General features: G+C 43.4%; 2 protein-coding genes across 9 annotated transcripts in view; one reads left to right on the top strand and one right to left on the bottom strand.

Annotated features, from left to right (window-relative positions):
- Positions 1-786: 786 nt before the first annotated feature.
- Positions 787-4,348, top strand: LOC135260142 (POU domain, class 4, transcription factor 2-like). Of its 2 annotated transcripts, XM_064345354.1 has the most exons (3): positions 787-1,543; positions 1,625-1,665; positions 1,935-4,348. In XM_064345354.1, exons 1-3 carry the CDS (start codon positions 1,452-1,454, stop codon positions 2,888-2,890), a joined length of 1,089 nt encoding a protein of 362 aa, XP_064201424.1. In that variant the 5' UTR covers positions 787-1,451; the 3' UTR covers positions 2,891-4,348. The 2 variants fall into 2 exon arrangements, with proteins under 2 accessions (XP_064201424.1, XP_064201423.1); XM_064345353.1 differs by having other exon boundaries at positions 787-1,661; positions 1,964-4,348.
- A 9,535-nt stretch (positions 4,349-13,883) lies between these two features.
- Positions 13,884-24,393, bottom strand: part of ttc29 (tetratricopeptide repeat domain 29) — a 46,140-nt gene continuing 35,630 nt past the window's right edge. For 6 of the 7 annotated variants that reach the window (XM_064345358.1, XM_064345360.1, XM_064345359.1 and 3 more), the window contains one exon: positions 21,344-22,129. In XM_064345358.1, the coding sequence (XP_064201428.1) occupies positions 21,843-22,129 (287 nt within the window). In that variant the 3' untranslated portion in view covers positions 21,344-21,842. Of the gene's footprint in view, positions 14,213-21,343; positions 22,130-24,393 lie in introns of those variants that run through there. The other variant, XM_064345362.1, reaches the window with a different exon arrangement.

The raw sequence follows: 24,393 nt of genomic DNA on the forward strand, positions 1-24,393 counted from the left end.
GGATTGTATTGAGTTTGCAATCAAATCCTAAAGACTTTAAAGGAATCCAGTCTCCTCTGTGATTGATACAGCAGCTCACAGATAAGACCTTTTCAGAGTGACATTTCCTTTGTAAAACACACCGAACGTCGCCCCAGATTGCTTATCTCTGCGTTCTATTTTCTACACTCAGGAAAATGAATACATTCATCAATGTTAATTAGGCATTTGAATAAGATAAGGTGTAGCAGATTATATATTGAGAAACTGTGTTTCACGAGCCTAAATGAAATTTCAATCTAATAATCCCTCCCTGGCCAGGGCATAATTTACTTAGAGATGTTATTCCACTTCTTCAAAAGCTCAGCTCGTGCCATAATTAAATGACAGTCAAGCTTTTAACTTTGATTTATTTCATTATGGAGATGGAGGGAAATGAAGCGCGTGGTGCTTATTTCTATATCTCGATCGAAGAGATTCTTCGATGCCCTTTATTTGTCATTTTCTGTACCACGTGTTGCTTTTACGTGACTTGTGTGCATTTACCTAAAACATGAACAAACACGTTTCTTTAGATCATGGTTAATCGGACTGGTCCCGCGTTGTTGATCTTTTTTTTTCATTAACAGGTGAAACTTAATCGAAGCCTACACACAGTGCTAATTTAAACTGTGTGAATACTATGCCGTCTCGAGGTCTGCCCATGCGCAAAGCCCCCAAAGATGTTGTGCCTAATGAAGAATAATAAGAGAGATAGGGAGAGAGGGAGGGAGAGAGAGAGAAAGAGAGAGAGAGAGAGAGAGAGAGAGAGAGAAAGAGAGAGAGCCTTCGCATCAGAGAACAGCAGACTGTGTCCCCGCAGCATTGAACTATAGTCGAGGAAGAGCCTTGAGACTATTACCTCTTGTCGCTAAATGTAGGCTATTATATTTGTTCAGCTGGCTAATATAGAAGATTGCAAAATAAAGCGTCGGTAATTTAAGTATGTTCATTGGGAAACTGAGAGAAGAGGAAATAAATTATTTGTAAGCATTCTTACCATCATGTAATCAATGATAAGTCAAAAGAGCATCAGCGGAAACAAAACAAAGAAATTAAGCGGGACGCCAGCATTAAAAAAAAAAAAAATCTGAAAATCAGTCGGATAGGAGGCGGGAATCTATTCTGAGACGTCGAGTTCAACAGCCGTAGAATAAGAGGTGGCCCTGAGCGCCAGCAGCGTTCAATTGCGTAGCGCGCGCTGCTTGCGACACAAACTCGGCAACTGCTCGACTTGGTGAGATAGTCCCCAGACCTGTGGGAAATCGCTTATGTTCTAAATAGAAACGAGAAAGGTCTTTTATTTTTAATTTTGTTGAGAAGTAGTTCTTACACAGTGACTCGAACGGGCTACTGGGCTTCAGCTCCCATACGAAGAGGCGGAGTCTCAACTCACTGAAAAGGCTCGCGCCTCAACCCGATCGCCTGCAAATATGATGATGATGTCTCTCAGCAGCAAGCAGGCGTTCGCGATGCCCCACACCAGCTTGCCCGAACCCAAGTATTCCAGTTTGCATTCTTCAACATCTTCGACTTTGACTTCCAGTGCGCCTTCGTCTTCCTGCTCTTCTTCCAGACTTAGTAGTACTATCAGCAGCAGCAGCACGGAGACGATGCGCCGAGCCTGTCTCCCAACCCCACCGGTACGTATTCTGCATAATCACCGCTTAAAGGCACATTTTGACAGCCCACTTTTTTTGCTTGATGTTTTTTTCATGTCTGCACAGCAAATCACCCAACACCTCAAATTTTCCCTCCCAACTTATGTATTCAGTCGGAGTTGCCTTTCGTATTAATTTTTATGACCTGGGATGTTGCATGTTTCTTGTTTTGTGTGTTCTTTTTTAGGATTTCCTTTTTTTGCATTCTGGAAATGTTTTAATCCGAAGAGTGGAGGGAGAATTCCCCACTGACAGTAATGTGTGCATTCTATTTGCAATTGCAGAGCAATATATTCGGAGGTTTGGATGAGAGTTTGCTGGCGCGCGCTGAAGCTCTGGCAGCGGTGGATATAGTCTCTCAGACCAAAAGCCACCATCATCCGCCTCATCACAGTCCTTTCAAGCCGGACGCGACCTATCACACCATGAACACGATCCCTTGTACCTCTTCCTCTTCCTCCTCCGTGCCAATTTCGCACCCCTCAGCGCTGGCGGGCCACCACCACCATCATCATCACCACCATCACCAGCCTCATCAGGCTTTGGAGGGGGACCTGCTGGATCACATCACCCCGGGTCTGGCGCTCGGGGCTATGGCAGGGCCGGACGGATCTGTGGTCTCCTCGCCGGCTCACCCTGCCCACATGGCGGGCATGAACCACATGCACCAGGCGGCCCTCAGCATGGCACACGCCCACGGGCTGTCCTCACACATGGGCTGCATGAGCGACGTGGACGCCGATCCCCGGGACTTGGAAGCGTTCGCTGAGAGGTTTAAGCAGAGACGGATCAAACTCGGGGTAACCCAGGCGGATGTAGGATCAGCGTTGGCCAACCTAAAGATTCCAGGGGTTGGCTCGCTCAGCCAAAGTACCATCTGTCGGTTCGAGTCCCTCACACTGTCTCACAACAATATGATCGCTTTGAAGCCCATCCTGCAGGCATGGCTGGAAGAGGCTGAGAAATCGCACCGGGAGAAACTGAACAAACCGGAGCTCTTCAACGGAGCCGAGAAGAAGAGGAAGCGCACTTCTATAGCAGCGCCGGAAAAGCGGTCTTTAGAGGCGTACTTCGCCATTCAACCCCGTCCCTCCTCCGAGAAAATAGCAGCTATTGCGGAAAAACTGGACCTGAAAAAGAACGTGGTGCGGGTCTGGTTCTGCAATCAGCGACAGAAACAAAAACGAATGAAATACTCTGCATGCGTCTAACATCACCATCGGCATTATAAAGAACAATAAAAACTACAGACAGTCCTGTCGAAGATTCGATTTGTATAATATTTCTTAATATCACACCTTTTTTCAATCATCGATGACTTCGAGACACTTTGAGACAGAACTATGAATCATGGTCAATATGACTAAAAAACAGAAAGAAAAAAAAAGAATTAAATAAGCTAACATTATCTGTCACGTCATTTACCCAGAAAGGATGTGGAATCGTTTTAAAGGATCCTTTGATTATCAAGTAAGAACATGTTTTCACCACTTACTCTGCTGCGCCGTTTTTGCCAGTTAAACACAGCATTTCACTCTGAGATATTCTAGAATACATGGTTTTATAATACTGGCTTTATTTCAGATGCGAAATGTCACACATAACACTACTGAATCATAAAAGTACATTTTACAGAAAATTGTTTAAATTCAAATGGTAGGGATTTTGTGCGTACAAATAGTAGGGGTTTCGTCTTTCACGAACACCATTTTTCGTCCTGTGATACTTTTTGTAAAAACTATTATTAATAATTTTTGAACCGGCTACAAAATGGACTAGGGTACCAGGGTAGTCACCACTAACATGGAAAGAAATTATTAGATTACTGCCAAACACCCCGTGTAAATTATTAATTTAGCAGTCTTGTATTTAATTTTTGCGCCAAGTGTAACAAATCAAAGAAGTGAAGTGTGGTGACAGTGGGGACACTCGAATGATTCAGAAATACTGATGCATTGCATTATGTAGCCTTGCTATAAGCATGTGCAGTCACATATGATTTGATGCTAATACTCATTTTCTCAAATACGTTTAAATTGAATCAAACTGTGTCCAATGCTGGGTTTAGTTCTCTCTATACTATCTTTATTGGCTGCAGTATCTCCCCAATCTGTAGCCTGGATCCCATTCTTATAAAGTATTTATTAAGTGAGGTAATGTTTACTTCATTACATATTTATTGGGATTCCCTCTCCGTTTCGGCTTGAGAAAATGTCATTCTGAAAGCAAGTAAAACATGTTTATTCCAAAAGGAAACCACTGCTAAATATGTATAAAATATTTTTGTGTGTCTTAACATATGAAAAAGAACAATCGAAAGAAATGAGATTTTTCTCTTTAAAATTATTTTTATTTATGTTTTCTTATATTTATTTGTATAAAATATCCATTGAGGCGTTGCTTGTTGAACCACGTTGTTTAGTATGCTTATTTATTAAGAAAAAAAAAAACGTTTTGGAAGTATAATTGTATAATGTAAATAATTCATTGGAACGAGTCAATGCACATAGATATATTCTTACAGACTTATTGTATTGTCTTAGCAAAGATAATTTTAAGAATTACTTTCTGTGGTGTATGTTGACTTTGTTTATTTGTCAAATTATATTAATTTGCTATATTCATGTATTTTTGGGTTTTCTGGTTACTGAATTGCAAGATGTGTTTCATTAAAGAACAAAATTTAACATTTTCATGGAATTAAGTTTTCAATGAGCTGAATCATTGCCAAAATCTGAATATATATTTGAAATGGGCTGTGAAGCGACATGGATATGTTGCCATTTAATGATAATGGGAAAAGCCAGGGAAGTTTCTGTTCCGTTATTTGCTTCTAAAATTGTGTCATAGAGTTTATATTCATAGCTTTGCTGCTTCAACCCGTGTGAAATGTGATAATGAAGATACATTTATTTGAGCGATATTTTGGCAGATATAGCTGCTCGCGGTAGCCAGGACCTGAGAGTAAATGCTAATATTCTATTAGTCTAATCAGGAGGTCTACAGAGATCTGGATGGATCCCTGGAGTATTTCTCAGCCAGATGTCAGAACCCCGGAAAGAACACTTCGCCTGCCAACGTGGCCATCTTTATTTAAATGTGCGGCCAAAATTTCAGATTCCAACATAAATATAAGCAAGCTTTGAAGTACACGTCAGGACTTAAGACTATCACAGAAGCCTGGCATCGAAAGACAACGTTAAATTCAAACCAAATGTTCATGAATCATGAATGTTCGCGAGATCATGAAGACATATCACGGTACGCCATAGAATCAAAAGCGAATGGCTTCAGCACCACGGACAGCTACATTCTTAAACCTGATTAGAAAATTTGGTTAGCACTGTTCTGCGAAGAGGGGATATCGCGTAGACGTGCCTCTGTATTCATGGCTGTTATATATATTAACCGTACTATTTATTGTTTATCTTAATGCATTACAGAGCGCGAATGTAGTTCCTGTGTTAAAAAATGAGGATATATCAGCACTTTGGGCAGCGACCTGAGTTCCTTGGATTTAATATGAATAGTTGTTTAATCGAAACTTCTAAAAACACACCGCACGAAGAAAACTATTAAGTAGGCTAATTAACAAATACAATTTAAACTATTAACATTAATATTGCAATGTTTGACTATTAAAAATTTACCAAATGCATTTAAATCGATGTTCCGATAATTTACGTTTATTCCAAGAATTTAAAAGGGGCCAGTCGTAAAAAAAAACAAAAAACAAAAAAAACATTACAATCATTCTTATTCGCTTTAACAGATTATTTAAGACACGCAGACTTCCCTCTGCTCTCGACACCTCCCATTGCACACATTAACGATAAAATCACCACGAACGAAACACCAGAAAGAAGGAAATAAAGAACGGTAGAAAAAAGCAAAACAAAACATATCTCAGGACCTTTTCACACTGCATCGGAGCGATAGTCGGTATATGTTAATGAACGAATGAATATCCAACAACATTTTAATGAAACTGCGATTTAGTTCTAATATTTATTTTAACTTTCAACTAGTCAACCCTTGGACGATGTTTAGCCTATATTAATCACAAATGAAATGACTTCTCCAAGCGTTTGTAAATGGTATTTTAATAAATGAACGATTATGAAAGAGGCAGAAATATGTCAGAAATCACCTATATCATTGAGAGGGGCAGATGTTTTATGAATTAAAACGCCCTCCTAGTGCACATGGATAATTTCCGATGTGTCCTCCTTCCACATCTCCTAAATGAACCATTCACTTATAAGCTAATATGGACGAATTAATAAATTACACAGCAAATTATGAAAACTAGATAATTACAAGGGGTAAGTAAGTAATCATTAGTTATCTCCGCTAATTACAGTGTGTCAGGGGGAGCTGAGATGGGAAATTCTCTTCGGGAATTGAAATTAACTTTGTGCTGTGAGTCTCGCGGCTTGACATCCGTAGTCTGCACGAGATTATGGCAGCTCCCTAGTGAGGCAATTTCCTATTTAACTTTCATAGATGTGGGGAAAATCAATTTAGTGCGTATGATGATAAAATCCTGTGTTCCAAACACGCACAGTTCATACGTGTACATCTGACATGCATATCAGACGTTGTCAATGTCAGTTATGCTGGGGAAAAAAATAAAATACACATTTCTGTATATATTTTGATTGAGTCTGTTTTTAAATTAATGAACGCCGTTTATCAAACACTAAATTGAGCCATGTATGAACCTACCTGTACACCAAAACATGTTGCAGGTTCGCACGTGTTGAAAAATGATGTCACTGGACACTTTTTATTTCAAAGAAAATGCCGGCGCTGTTTTCCTTTGTTGTAATTGTGCCTTCTGTTTTATTTTTTTCTTTTCCCTGATCATTTTTTCCTCCTTTCACTGGGATGCTGATGAAAAATTAATGAAGCCAGGGACTGGCGGAGCTCCGCCTGGGGACCCGAGAGGAGAATATTTTAACTGTACATTTACACCGAGTGTCTGCCTTCAAAGACCTTACCCCTTTTAATCCCAAATTAGAGGCACCACAGGCCAGAAATGGGAAACCAGAAATTCTAACCCTTTATTTTTCATAATAATTTTAAGATACTGTCAACAACATCTCTCACTGTGATGCCCTCCATTTAACATTGAGGCGCAATAGCTACATTCGGAGTTTGGTTATAATTTCTTCAATAATTGATATCTTTTATACAGTTGCAATGGTTTGTGATTTGGATGTGCGCTGAAGTTAATGCAATATTTATTGACATTCGTGGTTACAAGAATGTGAAGTGTTTTCCAGAAGCTAATCGATGGAGTTGGGGTGTGAAAGCAAAGAATAAAGCGTCTCCATTATTTCTGTTCAAACCGGTGAGTAGACTGCCAGAGGTTTTAGTTACATTCCTCGCCACTGCGTTTCACTGTATTATCTGTATCTTTTACCTTTTGTGCGCGGATGAGTTATTTTCTACCTCCTAAAAATGTACCCTATATTAATCGCAGACACACGCGCACAACATACATTTTCTCCGGATGTCACAATCCGAAAGGGAATTTCTTTTATGAGCATTTAATATATAATCCACCTATGTATTCCTAAATGACAGAAGGGAAATATGTGCCATGCATTGTATTTTATTAATAAAGACAATTTAAATTCTAATGGAACTCTATTTTCTCCGAGGGAATGCTAGAGAGAACACAACACATAATTACTCTTAAAATCATGGCCAACGAGAGGATTGAGGCTCACAGCGGAAAACATGAGTTAAGTTTTATTGAGCCCAAATATTTAACTAATTCTATTAACCGTGTTATAAATCAAACCTCGTGTTGCGCATAGGGGCTTCACATCCAAACCTTAACTTGTCTTTACACCACGCAATGCTTAACACGAGAGAAGGCGAAAAGGCCTCAGGTGACCAGGGCCTATCTGTAGCAGATGAACAGGACAATCTCAGCGACGCTATGATTTCTGCCTGTAGGACGGGGCAGATCTTCATAAAGATTGGATTCAATTCAATGAATCCAAATGGCTTTTGCTCCTACTAAAAATCAATAAAAGATTCAACACAGCACGCACGTTATTTTTGGGATACTACAAGCCTCTGTGTTTTCGAAAACGATTTGAAACTATACATTTAGAATCACTGTCATGTCTAGTGTTTTGAAGAACTAAGGTTGGCCTACATATAAAACAATACTTTTCAATTAACATTCGACCCTCGCGTCACCAGTTTGGTGATACAAAACGTGTATGGATGACTTCTATGTTTTTTCAGTGCAGGTTTACGTCAGAACGTAAAGTCAGCCGAACGCAGTATTGCCACATAATCAACAGTCTCTAGTATTCATGTCTGCCACACCAGCAGCAATTTGGGAGAACTAATGTCAGTTCTAATTTTCAGTGGAGCCTCTTGTTTCGAGAACAGATTTAAAATAAAACATCATTAATGTTTGCTGTATTCAGAATTAAAAATTTTGTAAATTTTGAAAGAATGCATGTCAGCAGAAGAAATTACTTGATTTGGGGGGTTGGGGCGGCGGTGGGGGTATAACAGCTTTAACAGTTGAGGATTAACAGAATATTAGCCCAGAGTGCCATCGTTTGGTATGATTGCAAAATTATGTCGCCTATTATTACATATGCAGCAGTATGGCGTTTCGCGTTGCAGTTAGATAGAACGGACGCGTAGATTTGACTGTGAATTTAAATAGCATTGTTTCTGAGCGTTTTTATAAAGACCGTTATGTAGCATAAACGTAATTTCTATGCCAGCAAAATTTAGTTTTGAATTCATTTAAATTTAATCGAGCATAATTTTTTTTTTACAAACCAACAGTAACATTGCCAAGAGAATGATTTGCGAATATTCTGCGAATTCGTCTTATTTAAATACATTTCAATTTTACTAAATTGTTTTAGCGAGCAAGAGAAAAGTATGAGTCATTTAAGTGTACATTTTAATATTTAAATCACAACAGAAAAGTGACAACGAGATATGTCTTTTTTTTACACCTACAGTAAAGTGTGTTATATTCAAAAAAGCTAAAGTCACACATTTTATTGACATACGTGCTGACGTTAAACTTTCAACAAAAAAAAAACAGTGAGCAAACAATCAATCCCATTAATATTTAATCATGAAAACCGAAATGTGTTGTACAAAAACGCCAACAGCCATTCAAGATTCAATGGTCTTTCGAAAGCATCTCTTGTTTTCTATGATGGATAAAACCCACAACTTTATTTTTGTTAAATGCATCACGGATTTGCATGCATTTAGTTCTAATCCAAATGAAGGTACAAACACGCGGAATGCATACAACAAAAATAGAGAATACCGAGCAGACCTACACTCATTATTAGGAGGAGGAAGGGCAGGGATTTAAATGCGCTGTGCGTCGTAAGCACGGATGGGATGCTAAAATGCCCCTTTGCATCAGGTGCGCCGCGCAGGTGCGCCGCGCAGGTTAGGACGTTATTCACGCTGCGGTTCAAAGTGAACGAACAAACAACAAAATGTAACAACACACTCTCAGCATTATGCATACAGTGGTCTTCAACATAGCCTTGTGTCCAATATCGCGCACCTTCCGCCCACATTCCGAAACCACGCAGAGGGTCGGATCTGCTGGTCCATACGAGGCACGGTCGCATATAAGCAAAGTTGCAATAAAGACCGGGCATTTGGTAATAAGGCAGACTCTGGATGTATGCGTTCATTCAGCTGTCAGACCGGTTCTGCTGCAGGTCTATTAATCATACCCACAAGGAGTGCCAGCGTGGCAGGGCTCTCTTCGGCTTTCAGTTTATACAGAACAGAATCATTTACATAAAGTCCTTAAGGCAAATAACTGTTGGGGGCTCTAATTTATATCTGATCGAAAATTAGCCGTCATTATGCGCTCCATTAGCTGCGTCTTTAATGTGCTTCTAAGCGCCATTTGTCAAGCAGCTTGTTAATATCCTTCAAGTCTTTAAAGTTGAGAGCTCATTAAAGAATATGCCCTGTTATTGATGCCATTTTAGAGAAGAATTTTGCAGAAGCAGACTTGAGATTAAAAAAGATTTTCTCCATGTATTTTCAAATACTTTTGTTTGCAGAAACCTAAAAGTAGCCTAATAGAAAATAGCGAACATTTTTCTTCTAGCGGGCTCTGTCTGTTTTTCCCTGTTGATTCTGAATTTCTGAAGTAGAACACATCCTCATGTTGTATACGTGGGTGTAGGTGTTTATGGGAACAAGCAAAGATGAAATCACCGAACACTGAATTAGTTTAAACTTTCATTCCTGGTTCAGCTGGGTAGAATAGCATTTATTTAAAAAAGAAAAAAAGATACAAAATAGACTCAAAATACAAAATAGTGAATAAGAAATTAGAAGTATCGACATATGTGTATGTGTGAAATTCAGTAATAAAAAGTGAGAGCCAAAGTACGATGAGAGTGTTTCTTTCCGCTCGTAGTATCAGTGTTTATGGAACCGCACGACCCTCTTTAGATATTTCCAAAACAAAAAAGCGAAAACAAATGAACTCGTCGGATCCTGGAGTCACATGTGGTCCGATTATGAGCCGAGGTGTATAATTAGGAGCTAAACATTTTGCGACAGTAGGCGGGTTTTTTCTTATTAATTTAATTTTTTATTATTGGCTAAAACCCGGTGTCCTTAGTTTCTCTGCCGATTCCTCCAGGCTAAAGCAATAACGGGAGTAATTAGAATGCTAAAGACAGATGTAAATAAAAGGAATGAGCCGGTAGTGACAGATGAGACGACCAGGTCAGGCTCTCATCAAGAAACCCAGTTGGTAGCAAATGACACGGTTCTCGCGCCAGAGGCCCCGGGCTACAGCCAGCCAGCCTATACGGTATATGCACAGCGCGCTAAATTAGCTCAATAACAATGCGTCTCGAGCAGGAAGGACAGAAAACACACATGCAGGTACGTCAGGCATAAAAAAATATAATCTTCGACAGCATTATCTTGCAGTTATATTTAATATAATGTGTTCAAATGAATGCAACAGTATTAGCCAATTGAACTTGGGTATAATAATATGCAAGACGTTTGAAAAAAATTATGGTTTGCGTTACACGTTTCCTTTTCTTAACAAGGATATTCACTGCATGTGAGTAGACTGACAGTGTCAGATTCACATTGAAATTATTAGAGCAGGTACTTTTTCATGAAACAGGACCGCACAAGTGCAAGTTTTTTAACACACATTTAGGCATGCTGACACAAATACACACAACACTAATAGCACAAGAGGTGGATCACTGATCACAGAGATGGTAGAGGAGCTCATTAGTGTATTTACACACCTATAAAAAGGATCTGCACTGAAATATGATTTAACATAACCAGGACATTAATGAATTACCATACAAGTTCCCTTTTCATGATTCCAAGCTAATCCACTCATGGATAGTAAGATTTCACAGAGAAATTCTGAAATATAGCTCAATAAAGCCGTGACTGCCAGCAATTCTCTAAATCAATTCACACCCACATAATTCTGACGGTGGTCCAAGAGATGTCTTTGTAATACACATTAATTTAATTTCATTTAAGCAAACACACGAGTAAATCATATCACTATCTAGAGGACCACTATAGGATACTGTGCTGTAATTACATTTTGTAAAAGCAAATCAATCAATATCACATGTTCTGAATATGAAAAGACCCATAAAATGGCCTCTTTCTCAAACTACTGCTTAGATTACATGTGCACTCACCGAACAATATATTCAGCACATACAATATTGTGGGCTATGGTGAACTGCAATCTTCAATAAAAAAATTCAAAATAAATTCAATTTTGCTGAGGCAAATATAATGACTGAAGACCATCATCATCACTGATATTCATTGAAATGACTGTCACTGCCACATTTAACAGGACTAATACAGGCTGATTTAGTCACATGCCTGACAACCTTAAGTTGACAACTGGAACATTTCAGAATATTTGTAGAACATGAACAGTAAAACTCAAACCTGTTTCTCAGGGGGGATGTGCAGGGATGCTCAGCCTGTTTCTCAGGGATGTGCAGCCTGTTTCTCAGGGGGGGATGTTCAGCCTGTTTCTCAGGGGGGATGTGCAGCCTGTTTCTCAGGGGGGATGTGCAGGGATGTGCAGCCTGTTTCTCAGGGATGTGCAGCCTGTTTCTCAGGGGGGGATGTGCAGCCTGTTTCTCAAGGATGTGCAGCCTGTTTCTCATGGATGTTCAGCCTGTTTCTCAGGGGGGGATGTGCAGCCTGTTTCTCAGGGATGTGCAGCCTGTTTCTCATGGATGTTCAGCCTGTTTCTCAGGGATGTGCAGGGATGTGCAGCCTGTTTCTCATGGATGTTCAGCCTGTTTCTCAGGGATGTTCAGCCTGTTTCTCAGGGATGTGCATGGATGTGCAGCCTGTTTCTCAGGGGGGGATGTTCAGCCTGTTTCTCAGGGATGTGCAGGGATGTGCAGCCTGTTTCTCAGGGGGATGTGCAGCCTGTTTCTCAGGGGGGATGTGCAGCCTGTTTCTCAGGGGGGATGTGCAGCCTGTTTCTCAGGGGGATGTGCAGCCTGTTTCTCAGGGATGTGTCAGCCTGTTTCTCAGCGGGGGATGTGAGCCTGTTTCTCAGGGGGGATGTGCAGCCTGTTTCTCATGGATGTCAGCCTGTTTCTCAGGGATGTGCATGTTTCTCAGGGGAGATGTGCAGCCTGTTTCTCAGGGGATGTGCAGCCTGTTTCTCAGGGATGTGCAGCCTGTTTCTCAGGGGGATGTCAGCCTGTTTCTCAGGATGTGCAGGATGTGCAGCCTGTTTTCGGGGTTCAGCTGTTCAGGGGATGTTCAGCCTGTTTCTCAGGGGGATGTGCCAGCCTGTTTCTCAGGGGGATGTGCAGCCTGTTTCTCAGGGAGGATGTGCAGCCTGTTCTCGGGTGTCAGCTTTCTCAGGGGGATGTGCAGCCTGTTTCTCAGGGGGATGCACCTGTCTCAGGGGATTGCAGCCTGTTTCTCAGGGGATGTGCCGTTCAGGGGATGTGCAGCCTGTTTTCAGGGGGGATGTGCAGCCTGTTTCTCAGGGGGGATGTGCAGCCTGTTTCTCAGGGGGGGATGTGCAGCCTGTTTCTCAGGGGGGATGTGCAGCCTGTTTCTCAGGGGGGATGTGCAGCCTGTTTCTCAGGGGGGGATGTGCAGCCTGTTTCTCAGGGGGGATGTGCAGCCTGTTTCTCAGGGGGGGATGTGCAGCCTGTTTCTCAGGGGGGATGTGCAGCTTGTTTCTCAGGGATGTGCAGCACTGTGTTGGGACGGATTCCCTCTCCTGCTGCCTCCAATGTCATCAGTCAGGACCAGCAGGTCCGTCTCTGACTCATGAAGCCCTTAGAAGGAGTCTTAAGGATGCCTGTATGCTCCAGTTACAGAGTCAGGGAAAGCATACGGTCTTTATAAAACTCCTCTGCTGGTCTGTGATGTGCCAGGCATCAGTCTGCCGGTTCTCTTTATATTCCCTTATTTCATGTGAGCAGAACTACAGGCCCACAAAGCCACAGAGTTTCACTACAGCGCTGTATCACAAGGTCTGCTTGGTCCTCGGTAAGGACATTGGTTGAGCAGAACAGGAGGCTAAACCGCACGGAATAGCTTTGCTTCAGACCAGGCAACCACGCAGAGACAGGAACAGAGCAGCACCGAAAGCTCTTATTCCCCTTAAAACTAATGATCACTGTTAGTTATATTTGAGTGCTGGATACACACATCAATGACACACACTCAGTCCTGAGGAGCCATGTTACACTTACAGCAGAACACACTGTCAGACAGACACATACAAGAGCACTGATACACACAAAAGCACGGATACAGACAGAAGCACCGATACAGACACACACAGGAGCACTGATACAGACACACACAGAAGCACTGATACAGACACACACAGAAGCACTGATACAGACACACACAGGAGCACTGATACAGACACACACAGGAGCACTGACACAGACACACACAGGAGCACTGATACAGACAGAAGCACTGATACAGACACACACAGGAGCACTGATACAGACACACACAGGAGTACTGAAGTCTCACATAACGCCCAGCCCTCCAGCATACGGCAGCATGAACAGAACTACTTTACTCTGCATTCAGAAAGATGTTATCCACATTTGGCACTGAAGAATGCACAAAGATATAACTATACGAAGACAACATACACACTTGTGTCCCTGTATAATGTGTTTTATTGCATGTTGTACATTTAATATGAAAATGATAATGATCAATTCCTGTTCTAATCTATCAGAACAAAGTATTGTGTGTTCTGACGTTCAGGCTGGTTTTAATATAAAAACATTTCTTTAGAGCAAATTTAACTGCAGAGACTCATACACAAGCACAAATAAAAGAAAAATAAGCACAAGTAATATGCTTCAGGTGGTGATTAACGTGGTTGTGATCCTATCATTAATGAGAAGCTGCAGATAAGTCGCCTGCTGTGCATTATCTACGGGACCCTGGAACCTTCCCCATCACCTCTGCTCTGCTTCCTGCGGAAGATAGAATTCAGTCTCACAGCTGCACAGCAGACAACACCACAGAAAACACATTTATGATGCGCAACATTTTACCAATATTTAGTATTTTAGTTTCAATAAATATTAATTAATTACAAATATTTAATTTATAAAAATCCATCCAGGAAAGAAATATACAAATAAAATATATATGCACAATGTCTCTTGTAGATCTAGATTCACATTTGATACTTTTATGTTCACTTTGACAGCAAACAGGGCACAGTACATCTTCATAACGGTTCACAAAACTTTCATGATTCCCTTTCAAGGAAAACAAAGGACAACGGCACCAAATGTGATCGATTACGAAATATGAAACCTAAAATTAAAAAGCAAAAAAGGAAACATGCCACTAAAATAAAATAAAAAATAGAAAAAGACAGTTGGCTACAGCATGGCTTGTAGAGACGTGAGCTTTTAGCAGCTGCAGCCTCTCTGTACTGAAGTGGCTAAATCCCACACGCTTGAGTCTGGCTCCTGAGCTGCGCTGGACCTGTCACTCAACTGTGCTGCAGCCCATGCGCTGGACCTGTAACTCAGCTGCGCTGGACCTGTCACTGACCACCTCAGCCTCAACTGCGCCGTGACCCAGATCAATGGGACTGACAACTGTCAGTCAGAGAAGTGGAGGTGGAGCATGTTGCAGGGAGTGGATGTATCACATTGATGTATCCCCCAGGATTTAGAGAAAGTGATTGAATTTTCCCATTTCTTCTCAAGAGCAGCATAGACCGCACTGTCTATCTGTGTGATCATTAGATTTAAGGGGAATAACAGCGTTCAGTGCTTTATCTGTGTGACTCTGTCTCACTGCGTTTAAACCATTAAGATTGAGGGCTCAGAATGAGCAGCAGTATTAAGATTTTTAGTTTCCATCTTGCAGAAAAGAGAGAAGAAATGTTCTGTTATTCCCCAAAATAACTGCATCAATGCACTTTCATTACAGCAGGTAAACAGTGAAGGGGGGGGGGGGTGTAATAGGAGCTCCCTGATTCCTTCAGTCAGTGGGACAGGATAAGGACCTGAGTTTATCCTCCATAAGTCTCCTCCTACAGGTCAGTGTCCCCATCTCTATACTGAGGCAGTTTAGGGTTAGGGTTAGCCAGTGTCCCCATCTCTATACTGGGGCAGTTTAGGGTTAGGGTTAGCCAGTGTCCCGACCTCTATACTGGGGCAGTTTAGGATTAGGGTTAGCCAGTGTCCCGACCTCTATACTGGGGCAGTTTAGGGTTAGGGTTAGCCAGTGTCCCGACCTCTATACTGGGGCAGTTTAGGATTAGGCTTAGTCAGTGTCCCGACCTCTATACTGGGGCAGTTTAGGATTAGGGTTACCAGTACCCGCACTTATACAGGGGCAGTTGAGGATTAGGGTGGTGCATGTCCCCATCTCTATACTGGGCAGTTAAGGTTAGGTTACATGTCCCATCTCATAGGGCTTTAAGGTTGGCAGTGTCCCACTCTATACTGGGGCAGTTTAGGATTAGGGTTAGCCAGTGTCCCGACCTCTATACTGGGGCAGTTTAGGATTAGGGTTAGCCAGTGTCCCCATCTCTATACTGGGGCAGTTTAGGGTTAGGGTTAGCCAGTGTCCCCATCTCTATACTGGGGCAGTTTAGGGTTAGGGTTAGCCAGTGTCCCGACTCTATACTGGGGCAGTTTAGGTTAGGTTAGCAGTGTCCCGACCTCTATACTGGGGCAGTTTAGGATTAGGGTTAGCCAGTGTCCCATCTCTATACTGGGGCAGTTTAGGGTTAGGGTTAGCCAGTGTCCCCATCTCTATACTGGGGCAGTTTAGGGTTAGGGTTAGTCAGTGTCCCGACCTCTATACTGGGGCAGTTTAGGGTTAGGGTTAGCCAGTGTCCCGACCTCTATACTGGGGCAGTTTAGGGTTAGGGTTAGCCAGTGTCCCGACCTCTATACTGGGGCAGTTTAGGATTAGGCTTAGTCAGTGTCGATTAAGTTGTGATTAGTAGCACAGACACAGACTAATCACAATGGGTTTGGTGAAACCACAAATATTTCACATTTACCAAATCCATAAGACAATAATTCTACCTGTGGAACAAAAAATGACCACTAAAAGCCCACTGGAGAAATGTTCAACAGTGTGCTATAAACATATGGACATCTTAAGTGGCAATTCCTCCTTACAAACAACCTTAATAACAATGCCACCCTACAAACAACCTTAATAACAATGCCACCCTATCTTCTGATCACAGGGGCACCATGTCGGTCATTATACTGAGAATGCCAAAAAAGCTGCCATTTATATATTAAATATGAAGAAACATGTTCCTACAAAATGTTGCTTTAATGACTCATTTATAATATTGAAAACATTTAACGTATATCATTTTGTCACTTTTATAGAGTTGTTCCATAATAATAACATTCTGCAAAGGTGACACAGGCCATTTCTGTTTCAGTACTGACAGTATCACACAGAGGGAATCTGGGGCCACGGGGTGCTTGCGTTTCGCTAATTTACAGCACAAGCTGGATTCTGTGTGGGACCATCAGCACCTGGATGTATACTCATACTTTACCACGCAACTCTGAATAGTCCTGTTATTGGAGCTATTCCATAACACAGTGAATGTTGGGATGAGCTGAGATGCTATTTTTTAATATTTCCATTTTGCATCAGAAAAAAGGCTCTTACCAAATAGTAGCACTAAAACAGTACAGGACATCGTAAAATAAGTGATCTTTTTAAGCTGTTAGAGGTCATCACCAAATAACCAATATAATGCATAAACAATATGTTACCTCTTACCAGTAACTAAAGGCTTTCCTTTTTCAACTATCGAAAAATATAAACTCAGAAATCAAAGAAACCTATTTTGCTACTACTGCAATTGTAAGCCAATTAAAAAAAGGTATGCAAAATATAATTAAAAATTGTCAAGCAATCAAGAAATTTGTGTATTTACAGAATATTTAACCTCTGATCTTCCTAATATCTGAACTGTACTGTTACTGTACTGTTACTGTACTGCGTTACTTCAGAACCTACCGATAGGGAAGTATGAGATTATTGGATGGTGATGTCATAAGCTCCTCATCTTTCACTCCACGGTGAATCACATCCAGCCATCACTCCCGCTTAACAGCTTTATCACATGGGAGTCAGCGCTGGAGCGTGAAACCGTGTATCAATGGGCCCAGCTGTGTTAATAAGGCCTCATTTAGAGAGTCGCCACACAGCCTCACTGGGGCACCAGGGTGGTCATCCCAAAAGCGGCTGGGATTGATTCCAACATACAACAGGTCATTTTCTACTTTTACAGATAAGAAAGAAAATATTAATTAGAGTATTGTTTGCAGGCTTTTACGGGCCGGGGTACTCCGGTCTGATGAAGTGATGTGTGTACAGCAGCACTCAGCGTCGCACAGGGACATAACCCGGAAACGGGGGAGCAGTCCGCGTCCCATCTGCTCACACGTCCCATTCGCTGCGATTTATTCGCCCGTTACTTTTACACGCTGCCAAATAACAGCCTGAGGACAGAGCTCATTTCCAGAGCTGCACAGAAACATGCAGGATTCATCTGGGCTGCAAAATGTGAACTTCATCTCAGAAAATAAAGGGATATGCTCTGATTTTTTAAAGCACTAAACATTTATTTACTCATTTATAAATGGAACGTACATCTTAATGCAATTCCTCTCTCCTTTCCATTGGATCTCATACTTCTTTCCATTGGATGTGTGTGTGTGTGCACGCACGCGTGTGTGTATTTCTTTGGCCCTACGGACAAACTGGTCAAAGGTTGTTTTGTCAGGTAATTTTCAAGCTGTAAGTGTGCAAAACTTCTTTGAGTTACCCAACCCACCGCTATGCGTTAAACTATACCCATTTTGTTTTTATTACACACACAATTCAATTTATATGACCTGAAGTAAAAAGTGGATTAAAAAAGTGCATTGCAATGTACACAGCCAATATCGTAATGTGAAATGCTTAGAAACTGAAAGGACACAGAGGTTTATATGCTTAGAACCTGTACCTGCCCATAAAACATCTGAGAGCCTACATTTCCCTCTGCAAGAAAATGACACCCTATACCCTGCACAGCACTGATGAGAGAGCCATGCATTTCATTTAATATCCATATTAGCACTTCTGTGAAGAGCTTTCATTTTGTTTTGAAGCATGCATATTTAATGATTTAATGAAGGTTTAACTCTGTCACCTCCTTCCATATTAAAAAAGCAAATTCTTCAATCAAGCCCCATCTCCCAGTTGTAATTATTGGCATTTTTTTCACTAGAATAAACACATCCCAGAAGCCCATAGAGGAGACTGCCCGTGCAGACTTTGCGTACAGCGTGCACAATCAATATTGAAATAAGCTCAGTGCCAGAGCCTCTTGGATGATACTGTCTGAGCAGGGGTCAAAGCTGCTTGTATTCCTCAGGGTGGAATTCTGGGAGTTGCAGGATAGCTGAGCAGAGCATTAGTCACACAAAGGGGTGCCATACATACACAGACTTGTGTCTATCGCTCCACTCTCACTCACTGTATCAGTGCAGTGCTGTTATATACATTATTTAAATAAGCAGGGAATGTATCTGGTTCTTCCAACCACCTGCTGCCTTTTACTAGCTAATTAATGGTGATTTACCCTCGTCACTAATTTGAGTCCAAGCGCAGGAACAATTCTTAAAGCTGTTGTGATTATTTTGCGGTCAGACTGTTGAAACAAAAAGAGTTCCATCACTTATGCCCCAAAACGTGATTTTTCACACGTTTATAAAAATGACCTAGTAAAAGCAAAAGCACTTGCTGTAGCTCTTGCTTTGTTTACCTTTTACTCAGCAATAAAAACTAATTTAATTTTATCACTGCCATTTGGTCAATCTTTTGCTATTTAACTACAAGTTTGCTCTGAAGTTTCCAGGTCAAATGACATTAGCAAACAAAAAACACATTCAATCTGGACACAGTATCCTCTGGTAGAGCGTACATACTGTAGATCAAACTACACTTGTGTATAGTAGCAGCTCTGAATCTCAGGACAGATGGCTTGATGCTGAAATGGTCAGCACTAAGATACAAAATTAAGACAAACATATATTCTTCATATATGCTATGCATGTAAATATTACGTAACACTGTATTACCCTGTTTGTACCTAAAACACTGAAAGCTGTGTAACGTAATACAATTATGTGCAGGATCAACCTGCCGAGAATCGCAGTGCTCTTCTTCATTTAGTGTCTTTAGGAATTCCATCTTATTAAAGCAACAATGAGAAATTTTGCTTCATGATTTCTTGTTTTTCCCTGAGAAAGCAGTCCTTGCAGACGCACTGATGAAGAGAGCGCTGTGCGTATTCTGTTCAAACAACAGAACGGGGTCCCCAGGCTACCTCTCCTAGTCCCTTTGTTGTCTTTGAAAGCTGACATAAAAATCTGCAGAGATCTGTTTCCAAAGATCTTCCCGCACAAGTTTACTCGACGCATTCAAGACGCGTCGCCCTCATCGCGGGAGGACCGCGTGTGACGGAAAGAGCAGCCCTGCAGGGTCAGTGCTGCTCCCGTCTCCCCACGCTTTTATGTCCCGCATGCGCCCGTCCCATTTACAGAGCGCCCGTCCCTTTACAGAGCGACCTCTGTCCCGTTACAGAGGCCGTCCTAAGACGCCGTCTGTCCCGTTCAGCCTCCGACAGAGCGCCGTCTGTCCCGTTACAGAGCGCCTCTGTCCCGTTACAGGGAGCGCCCAGCGTCGTCCCGTTTACAGAGCGCCCGTCTGTCCCGTTTACAGAGCGCCGTCCCGCTTACAGAGCGCCCTGTCCCGTTTACAGAGCGCCCGTCTGTCCCGTTTACAGAGCGCCCGTCCCGTTTACAGAGCGCCCGTCTGTCCCGTTTACAGAGCGCCCTGTCCCGTTTACAGAGCGCCCGTCTGTCCCGTTTACAGAGCGCCCGTCTGTCCCGTTTACAGAGCGCCCGTCTGTCCCGTTTACAGAGCGCCCGTCCCGTTTACAGAGCGCCCGTCTGTCCCGTTTACAGAGCGCCCGTCTGTCCCGTTTACAGAGCGCCCGTCTCCGTTACAGAGCGCCGTCCCGTTTACAGAGCGCCCGCTGTCCCGTTTACAGAGCGCCCGTCTGTCCCGTTTACAGAGCGCCCGTCTGTCCCGTTTACAGAGCGCCCGTCCGTTACAGAGCGCCCTGTCCCGTTTACAGAGCGCCCGTCTGTCCCGTTTACAGAGCGCCCGTTCGTGTCCCGTTTACAGAGCGCCCGTCTGTCCGTTTACAGAGCGCCCGTCTGTCCCGTTTACAGAGCGCCCGTCCCGTTACAGAGCGCCCGTCCCGTTTACAGAGCGCCCGTCTGTCCCTTTACAGAGCGCCTCGTCCCGTTTACAGAGCGCCCGTCCCGTTTACAGAGCGCCCCTGTCCCGTTTACAGAGCGCCCGTCTGTCCCGTTTACAGAGCGCCCCTGTCCCGTTTACAGAGCGCCCGTCTGTCCCGTTTACAGAGCGCCCGTCTGTCCCGTTTACAGAGCGCCCGTCCCGTTTACAGAGCGCCCCTCTGTCCCATTTACAGAGCGCCCGTCCCATTTACAGTGCACTCGTCCCGTTTACAGAGAGGCCGTCCGTCCGTTTACAGAGCGCCCGTCTGTCCCATTTACAGAGTGCCCGTCCCGTTTACAGAGCGCCTGTCTGTCCCGTTTACAGAGCGCCCATCCCGTTTACAGAGCGCCCGTCTGTCCCGCTTACAGAGCGCCCGTCTGTCCCGTTTACAGAGCGCCCGTCTGTCCCGTTTACAGAGCGCCCGTCTGTCCCGCTTACAGAGCGCCCTGTCCCGCTTACAGAGCGCCTGTCCCGTTTACAGAGCGCCCGTCTGTCCCGTTTACAGAGCGCCCTGTCCCGTTACAGAGCGCCCGTCTGTCCCGTTACAGAGCGCCTCTGTCCCGTTTACAGAGCGCCCCGTCCGCTCACTCTGTCGACAGAGCGCCCGTCTGTCCCGTTTACAGAGCGCCCGTCTGTCCCGCTTACAGAGCGCCCGTCTGTCCAGTTTACAGAGCGCCCGTCTGTCCAGTTTACACTGCGCCCGTCCCACACATTGGATTTTAAATAAAACAATAAATTTGAGGTTAAAGTGCAGACTGCCAGCTTTAATTTAAGGGTGTTTACATGCACATCCAGTGATCTACGTAGGAACTACAGCCCATTTTATACATACTCCCCCCATTTTCAGGGACCTAAAGTAATTGGACAGTTGGCTACTTGCCTATTTCTTGGCCAGCTGTGTGCTGTTGCATCATTAGGTCATGTACAAAAAGTATTGAGTTGTTTCAACATGTGTAATTTACATTTTCCATCTTTTAATGTGTTGCTGTTGTCAGAATAAATTTAGGAGCCAAATCGGGTGAGTGAAAACCAACTGTTTGGTACGTTGTTAAGAAGAAAGAACCGACTAGTGAGCTCAGCAATAACAAACAACCTGGTAGACCACGGAAGACCACTGTATGACTGGATGATTGAAAAATCCTTTCAATTATTTAGAAAAATCCCTTTTCAGCTGTCAAACAGATCAAGGACACTCTCCAGGATGTAGGTATATATGTGTCAAAGACTAAAATAAAGAGAAGACTACACCAGCAGAACCTCAGAGGGTTCACTGCAAGATGCAAAGCCACTCATAAACCTCAAGAAGAGAACGGCCAGGTTAGAGTTTGCTAAAACAAAATACAAAAAAGTAAAAAAATAAATAAAATAAAAAATCGGGTATGGAAAAAAACAGATTAGATGATTAGAAAGAAAATAACTTCTCATAACCCAAAGCACTGCCTCCTCTGTGAACCATGGGGGAGGTATGGCTGGAACTGAGTCACTCTTTAGAGACGATGTCAGTGCTGACGGCAGCAGCAGGATGAATCCTGAAATGTACAGAAACATCTGATCAGCTCAGATCCAATCAGATTCCTCAAAGCTCATTGGACGGCACTTAACCTTGCAGCAGGACAGTGACCCCGAACATACTGCTAAAGCAATGCTTTTCAGGGCCAAAAGGTGGAATATTGTTGACTGGCCAAGTCAACCTTCCGGCCTGAATCCAACTGAACGTGCGTTTCACTGAAGACTGAAATCCAAACAGGAATGGAAAATGGCTGCAGTACAGGCCTGGCAGAGCACCACCAGTCCAAACACCTAGTGTCGGATGTCCAATTACTTTTGGTCCCCTAAAATGGGGTATGCATAAACAGGGCTGTAATAACTGGATAGGGATGTAAATAACCTTAAATCAAAGCTGACAGTCTGCACTTTAATCTCATATTCATACTTTCATTTCAAATCCAATGTGCTGGAGTGCAACTGTACAAATATTTATGGACTGCATGGTGTTTGTATATATATATATATATATATATATATAAACCAGTAAGCTGGTTCTTATCGATGCATGAGAGCTATCACTATCAGTATTCCAGTGGAAAAGCGGGTGGGTCATTGTGTACATTGCACAGGCATTCTGGGTAAATACTAAGTTGGCTCCTTTGTCTGAAGGGAAAAGCAGAGCCATGCTCCAGTCCCATTTCCCCGCCCTTCCCCTGCCGGGCTGGGACGCTGCAGCACAGCCGGGTAGTCTGCCCATCTCCAGCAGAATGAGTCTGATGTTGGGATGGAAATATAAAAGCCCGCGTTGCTGAAAAACGCTGTTATCATTCCATTCCCCATCTTTAAAATGCTCCGGGGAGTTCTGAAACGAACAGGAGCAATACGTTCACTTTGCAGAATTAATGCCGTAATTCTTTATCATGAGAGCTGAGCATTACCTTGGACTTTTTATGCGAAATGGTTAGAAGCCTAGTTTTTTAATGATGGCCCTAATTTGTTAGCTCCTTCTAAATTATTAATCTCTTTTATATTCAAGTAGTTATTGCATGTCATAACTGTGTATCTATGGGGTGAAATTTAATGGCATCTGCTGGACCTTAGGAGAGAGGCCGGTGTAAAACATTATTAAAAATTGATAATTGGCTAAATATTTGCCTTGGCACATTTGCAGAATCGCATTTCTAATTAGCATGATGGGGGCATTAAGAGTGGTGAGTAAGAAAATGGCACCGCGGTGGAGCATTCATACACAAACACAGCAAATGGAATAATTCAATTAAGCACAATTATGAGCGCGCTCATTTCACTGCATTCCTCAGCAGCGGCTGTGCTGACAGCAGGAGGAAGGAACCGGAGCTCTTATAGAGATCAGCTCTATTACAGCGCAGCAGGCCGCTTGTGCTCATCCTGCGTATGTGTAAATAAACAGTGCAGAGCGAATGAGGCAGAGGCAGGGTGAACGAGGAGATCTGCACATCTCACCCCTGAATGACTGTCAGACACGGAGAGGCACCGGCCCTCTGACTCCGCCACGCCCATCACTCACACAGCCAATAAGCCTCGCCATCAGCCCCGCCCATCACTCACACAGCCAATCAACCCCGCCCATCGCTCACACAGCCAATCAGCGCCGCCCATCGCTCACACAGCCAATCAGCGCCGCCCATCAGCCCAGCCTCACTCACACAGCCATCAGCCCGCCCATCACTCACACAGCCAATCAGCCCCGCCCATCACTCACACAGCCAATCAACCCCGCCCATCGCTCACACAGCCATCACCCGCCATCGTCACACAGCCAATCAGCCCCGCCCATCAGCCCCAGCCATCACTCACACAGCCCATCAGCCCCGCCCATCACTCACACAGCCAATCAGCCCCGCCCATCACTCGCACAGCCAATCAGCCCCGCCCATCACTCACACAGCCAATCAGCCCCGCCCATCGCTCACACAGCCAATCAGCGCCGCCCATCACTCACACAGCCAATCAGCCCCGCCCATCAGCCCCAGCCATCACTCACACAGCCCATCAGCCCCGCCCATCTCTCACACCGGAAGTTCAGTGTGTTAATGTGCAAGCAGTGAGGCAGTGGCCAGGAAGGGTGTGCGTTTTCTGCTCATGGTCTGGAGAAGGAGGAGGGAACAGCCTTTCATTAGGCAACAGCTGATAATCACCCACACCCCCCATTGGTCACCAGCTGGCAGGTTGTCTCGCGTCTGCAAATCACTGCTGACTGCAGCGAGAGCCTCCTTAACAAGAAGAAGAAAAGAATATAAGAAGAAAAGCCTGACTCTGCGGGGCT

The sequence above is a fragment of the Anguilla rostrata genome, chromosome 7 (assembly GCF_018555375.3).
Source record: "Anguilla rostrata isolate EN2019 chromosome 7, ASM1855537v3, whole genome shotgun sequence".
In the NCBI taxonomy this organism is placed as follows: Eukaryota; Metazoa; Chordata; class Actinopteri; order Anguilliformes; family Anguillidae; genus Anguilla; species Anguilla rostrata.